This window comes from Gavialis gangeticus, unplaced genomic scaffold, assembly GCF_001723915.1.
Source record: "Gavialis gangeticus isolate Ggan-Ray unplaced genomic scaffold, GavGan_comp1, whole genome shotgun sequence".
NCBI classification, from domain to species: domain Eukaryota; kingdom Metazoa; phylum Chordata; order Crocodylia; family Gavialidae; genus Gavialis; species Gavialis gangeticus.
Genome location: NW_017728996.1, coordinates 25146931 through 25153650, shown reverse-complemented (window position 1 = coordinate 25153650; position 6720 = coordinate 25146931). Strand labels below are relative to the sequence as shown.

Genomic DNA, 6720 nt, shown 5'->3' with positions numbered 1-6720 from the left:
CTTGTGCCAGCTTGACTGCTGAAGCAACTCTGAGAGTTCCCTGCCCCCTCTATCCACTGCAGCAGTCTGCAGTGGGGGCTGCTGCCTGGCTGTGACCTGCTGTGAACCTGCCAGACCCAGATGGGGACTGTACAGCCAGTGAACTGTGGTTGCAGGGTTAGCCTCTGAGTGGCACTACTACCACATGTGCCCCCTGCCTTTCCACCTAGGCAGCTACTGCCCAAAATATGTTCCGGGTGTGGTGGCCTGTTTTGAACTGTCAAAGCATGTCCTCCTGGCCCCATTTGGCCAGGATGTCAGCCACAGCCAGCTGGGTCCAAGGTGCCAGCTCTGAGCAGGCAGGGTCCTGCCACTGGCCTCCCTATTCCTAGCAGGAATTCTGGTGTTCCCTATTGGAAAACTGAAAAATCCCTGATAAAAAAAATTCCAAAGTCACTCTGTAAAATACCCCCAAATCCATGTTCCTCCACAAGTAAAACACAAGACCTCTGTAAGGAGAGCGAGATAGTGAGAGAGAGAGTGATCAGTTGGACAATGTTTTATTGATATATCTACATTGTTAAAGCATGTCTCTTATCATAATAATAAACTGAACTCTAAATACATGTTTCATGAATTCATGAATATGTATTTTACTGCCCTCCCACAGGAGCAATGGCTGCCCAACAAGGGATTCACCCCCCCAACAGGGGGTTCGGCCCCCACACAAGGGCTACAGCCCCCCAGCAGGGGATTCAGCCTCCACACAAGAGGTACAGCCCCCTAACAGGGGCCAAATGGCCCCCTCAGGGGCCACCACCCCCACACAAGGCCCACATGCCCCACCCCAGCCCCCCCGATTGCTGCCCCACCTGGTCCCATCCCCCACCAGCTGCTGCAGCACTTGAACAGATTTGTTGGGCTTGGTCTGGCTCAAAGCCTTAGTCCAGGTGTGGTCCCAAACCAGACATGTCACAAGAGCCCAGTATCCCACTCACCTCAAATTTTAAACACAATTTGTTTTTTTGTGATGCTGACACTTAAATGGAAAGTATTGTTACTGATCTTCGGGGGAAAAAACATTGAAGTGTGACCCGATGAGCTATTTTTTAAATTTAACCTAGTGTAAACAAACCACTATTGTTGTCTTGCTCCCCAGGGTTAAATGATTTGTAATTTTTTAAAAAGAAAAACTGTAAGTAACTTGGCTCAGCATTTGTTTATTTCTTACTTCAGCTTCTGCTTTGTGCCTATTAAATTTGCTGAAACATGAAGAAACAAAATTTCAAGTTCCTTGAGGGACAGGATGGAAACTAGGATGGCATAACCTAGCAAACAGAATGCTACATTGTCTTATGCTGTGGGTACTGCTGAGATACTTTAGCAAAGGAAAAGGACTAGGCTGTTGGGCTGCTCCCATCTATATCTTGATTGCATGGGTGCTCAGCACTTTTGTGGGTTACGATGTGGGGTAGGAAGTATATAAATGAAAGCAGAAGAATGACTTGAAGATGGCAAAGAGTTAGGATGTTAAAAGTAGCCAAGAAAGGGAATAAGAAGCATATATAGGCAGGGCCATGTAGAGCTATTTAACATAGTTCTGAATGAGCTAGCCTGGATTCCAGAACCAATACCTCTCTGCTGGTACAGCGTTCCAGATAGGATCATTAGGCCTGCTGATAAGATAATTAGCTCAGGTGAAGCACTGCACTAACTCATCCATGCTACTTCTGATACCAAATCTAGTTTATTCAGAGCTATCACAGATACCCCTAAAGAGCCTTGTGCTGTATCATGTTAAAATATTCAAAGAGGCAAGAAAAGGCACGTATGTGGGCGCCAAGCTGCAGATAGCACCATAGGCAAACACCAGGAGTTTCACTGGGTCAGGTCCTAGTATTTGCCCATGGAATGTCCCCCCACTAGTTGTTTAGGAGTGTTGCTCAACACTGTGGACAGCAGAAGACTGCCTTGAAAAAGGACAACTTTTTCCAGCTGATTATCAAGTGGATTTGAGAGAAATCCTGTTTATCAGCCTGAAGAGTCAATATGGGGATGGAAAAGCAGATGGAAATTAGATGAGTAGTATTAAAGCTATTAAAAAGGTGTGACTTATATGCCCTATAAAAACCATAATTTTTTATAAATGCTTATTGTTAAACACTTACCTCTGCAATAACGTCCATCAGATGCTAACTGGAAACCAGGTTTACAAATGCATTTAAAGCTGCCATCCTCATTGATACACATTCCATTAAGGCACATGTTCCTTATGCTACATTCATCCATATCTGAAATTGCATACAATGGATACAAATGTTCACACTGAAAAACTAGTAAGAGCTTCCACTAATTGTATCCTCAAAATAATCAATCAAACCAAGCTATTATGTGGTTGTCAACATATAGGAGGACACTTAAAGGTGCCCCACAGAAACTACTGACTTGTAACAACAAATCCTTAACACATCAAGAAATATGTTTAAAAGCACTAAATGGCATAAAAAAAAGACATCCAGAATCTGGCAATTCTTGAAATAGTCCCATGGCAAAACCTTTAGGAGAGTGAAGAGGATATGACCAGAGGCAGCCTCCATATAGAATGGCAATATTAATTTGATGTTACCTAGAATACTGCACAGTTGTGAAAGATGAGGGTTGTGTAAGAAATGAAAATTTCTCTAACCATTCTTGGAACGTACTATACAGGTTTCCTGATACAGTTGTCACACCCGTACAGGGAAATCCAGGGAGCCTTTCTTCAGACATTACTATTTTGGGTACCAACTCCTATTTAAAATAAAATGATCACTTCTCTATATTTAGATGACAGAGTTGCCTATTAGGGCCCCATGCAGGTAAAGGCGTGATGAGATCTAAAGCACACAATCACACCTCCTGCAATACTGCTCTTCCTATCATGCTATTAATTGAACATGTGCCTAGGAGCCCCATCAGGGCTGAGTGGAACTCCCAGCTAAGGGGGCCCATGTGCACCCCCCAACCTGGGGGCTCTCAGCTAACAAGGCTCCTAGCCATGGGGAGGCATGCTCCCCCATGGTTGGGAAATTGCAGCCGCTGTGGTCTTCCAGCTGAGGGAGTACCCAGAGCTAGGAGTCAACATCAGCTGGGAGCTCCCAGGGTTGGGGGTGCACACAAGCCGCCATAGCAGGGAGCTCCAATCAGCTGATGGTGCTCCCAGTGAAAACATCCCCTGGCCACATAATCCTCCAACATATTTCTCCTTTTTCACACCATTAATTGATTGAACATATGGCCAGGTGACCACTTAAACTGTGATTAGATTAACTGGTTAATCACACCTTAAGTGTAATGTGTAGATGGGCCTCGCAGTACTTGTTGGCTAACCACAGAGTTGCACTGGCATTGTATACCCTTTGTGACCAAGTTGCATGGCATGGAAAATTTTTAAAAACTCAAACGTAATGTTACAGGCTTCAGTTCACTGGTTTCTTACATTTTGTTCAAAATGTTCTTGCTCTACCCTCACTGTACTTGACCTGCATGGCTATGAGTAAGTGCACAGAACAAGGGACAACAAAGAACTGGGTCCTTGAAATATATCAAAAGCCAGGACTTGACACCAGTTTCATTTGAAGTTATATACAATGCAAGCCAACACTGCACAGACCCAGCACAAAGTCTACATGCGGTAGTTCAAGAACCCAAAGCAGTGTAGCCAGGTTGGTGTGGTACTGAACGAAGGTTAGTAAATAATCCTGAGAAAGCTACATTATGGTCTCCCACACACATTCACAACTCCCACTGTCTTTAACGAGTGACAAGTGTGTGAGTGCATGCACAGTCTCAGGAGAAAAAATTGACCTATTACTTTGCAACAGATGCAATAATTTGAGAAGCTGATGAAACGGAAGATGCTCAGAGACATTCTGGCAACATGCCCAATGGAATTAAAAATGTTTTGCCAGATTGCTCTGTAACCAGCACTGGTTCTTACAACTAGCACATGATATTTGATGGGAAAGGAAGAAGTTAGAATGGGGGTAATGACTGATTTCCAGGTATATTTAAGTGATATAGTTACATAATTTGATGCTTAAATAAGAAGTCCACACTGTTAAACCATACCTAAAAGTGGTAGGAAAATGAGAGTCCTAAAATGTCTGTCTTTACCAAGGATTAATGTAAGTGCTACTAACACATAAAAATCACTGGATAATAATGACATTACAATATATTCAGAATCATGCTATTTTCCTTAACATTACAGCTGGCTTGGACAGAAATTACACTTCTAGACATGGTGTGTTTTCTTTTTACTTACAGGCTAAGTCAGACAAAAATAATTTATGATTTTTTTTAAAAAAAATCATGCATGTATCCCAACCAGGAATTTTGGCATTAAGTCTTTGAGCTGAATCACTGAGATAATATTCTGCCAAAAATGTTTCTAAGAACAGTGCTTCAAATTCTTTTAACGTATGAATAGATCATTGGGAACTGTCCCAAGGAACTTGGGAAGCATGATAAAGAACATTCTTCATTCTTTTCCTTTGCTAAAAGTCTAGGAGGTAGGAACCCATCAAATACATTTACAATTCTTTAAAAAAAAAATTTTTAGGGGTCAAACCAAACAAGATTCACATAAATCACACTGCTAGTCACCAAGTAAGATCCTATAAAGCACACTGTTAAACACACAGTAAGATCATGCAGCATGCGACTTGTGCTTTGCTCTGAAATGTCCCATTGCCATCAAAGAAACTACATTTTGCGATAGTGGTATGTGATAATTTGCTTGCTGGACAAGTATTCTACTGCAAATTGGCTGCAAAAGATGGGTTTTTTGCCTGCCCAAATACAGGAAAAGGTATTTAGAAATTTGGTTCCCAGTTCCTTCTCCTCCCACAAACAAAATCTTTTAATGTTTATTAAAATGAGTAACCACTTGAAACTACAATTACCAGTATGGAATAACTTCAGAAACTCTTACCTTCACAGTTTTTCCCATCAGCTGCCACTTGAAAGCCAGCATTACAAACACAGTGAAAGCTGCCATCTGTGTTTATGCACCGTCCATTATTACAGATCCGACCGTTCTGTACACATTCATCAATATCTAAAAGCCAAGCAAAAAAACCCCAAAAATTTCAAGTGTGCTTTTTTTCCCTTTTGTTTTATTTAATCTTTCCTTCCCTCACTTTCTTGACACCATGTACAAACTATTTTTGCCTAAAAAGCCTGTTTTGATTTGCATACCTAAATGTTCGGGAGTCTGAAAGAAATTCCAAATTTGCTGTAGGAACTAAGCCTTAGTTCAGAGACTGTTAGACTATAACCAGGCTCCTTCTGGCTGTCTATACCTGGATTTCTGCAATCCAGTTTTAAAGTTATTAAAAATGAAATATTAAAAAGGGTTTGGCTTTTGATGTTGCTTTATGATATAGGAAGATAGTGAAGAATTTTAAGCCTTTCCCACCCAAAGAATATACTTTCTGCTTATTTATAAATTTGAAACATCATATACTCATTTCCCTTTCTCTGCAGGAGACCCCTGGCAAGATCTTTGGAGGACCTGAATAGTGATATCACATAAGGCTGGCAGATCTCCCTCTCCCCCAAATGAAATGAAAAGAGATGCTGAGACAGACTGTCTAGACATTTTTTTAGCTTGCTGCTTCTTCATCAAGGGCTGGATCACCTCCCAGAGATTCTGTCTCACTGGGGATTCTGTACACAAAGATCTCAACCAGTCCAGCCAGATGCCTCCTCTTTCGCTTCATACTTTCTCAAAGGCACTGCAGACGCCCTTCTACAGGTGTTCTGCATAGAAGGTACACTGCTGCAGACTGGGGTGGAGCAGAGGACAGGCTGTACTCCAGCACTGTCTCCTAATAACCATGTGGATAGCCGAGGGTGAAATAATGCTGCTTGAAAGAGGATTTTACAATAACGAACTCTTCCCACTTTCTGCCATCAGTCCTACACCTTATAGTTCTTGCGCGAGTTTGGAAAACCACCCTCAGATAATTGATAGGAGGGTTTTTTGCCATGTGGACCCCTAGCACCCTGGGATGGGCAAGGATTTGTTTTTACTGGACCAATAACATAGTTGGGCGTTAGACAAGCTTTCAAAATGTAAGACTTCTTCCTCGAGTAGTAGCATGTAAAATGGCTGCTCATAAAGACCTTCAATTCCCTCTGAATCATGGTGCAGAAAGTTATCAGTGAATTTCTGCTGTTAGTAATCTGTATAAGGAGTTAGCCGACAGAAGCTCCCATGAGAGCTGCCTTGCACCTGAAAGCGGCTATGCATTTTCCTTAACTTCTGCCATCTCCATGTGTGGTCCATTGCCTCTCACCCTTTGAAAGGATATGTAACAACGTGAAGACATTAAATAGCCAGGCCTTGACTGACTCCCAGATCTCTTCACTTTCTATGGTTACTGCTCATAGCATCTTACATTTTTAAGGGCTCTTTAACTTGCTTCTTTTCAGTGAATAGGATTCTTTTGTTTTTATTCAATAATAGTGAAGGCGTCAGCTTTATTTCTGAGAATCCTTCTTTTGGGCCCAAATCTAAGATTGTACTAAGAATGTACTTAGCCAAACTGCTTCTGGGAATCTGGCTGAATAATTGTTGAGTAATTACCTTGAGAACTGGCCTGGTGTGTTTAGTCAGTTATACAATCATCCGTGGAAGAACATCCCCATGGTACATTAGAACTGAGCATCTCTGAATTGTCTTGTAATTGTTTA

At 41.9% G+C, this 6720-nt stretch overlaps 1 protein-coding gene across 1 annotated transcript in view; it reads right to left on the bottom strand.

The window, feature by feature from the left end:
- Positions 1–6720, bottom strand: part of FBN1 (fibrillin 1) — a 234959-nt gene that overhangs the window by 125641 nt on the left and 102598 nt on the right. The window contains exons 14-15 of the mRNA XM_019503825.1: positions 4955–5080; positions 2148–2270 (exon numbers count right to left, since the gene is read on the bottom strand). Of these exons, the coding sequence (XP_019359370.1) occupies positions 2148–2270; positions 4955–5080 (249 nt within the window). The remainder of the gene's footprint in view (positions 1–2147; positions 2271–4954; positions 5081–6720) is intronic.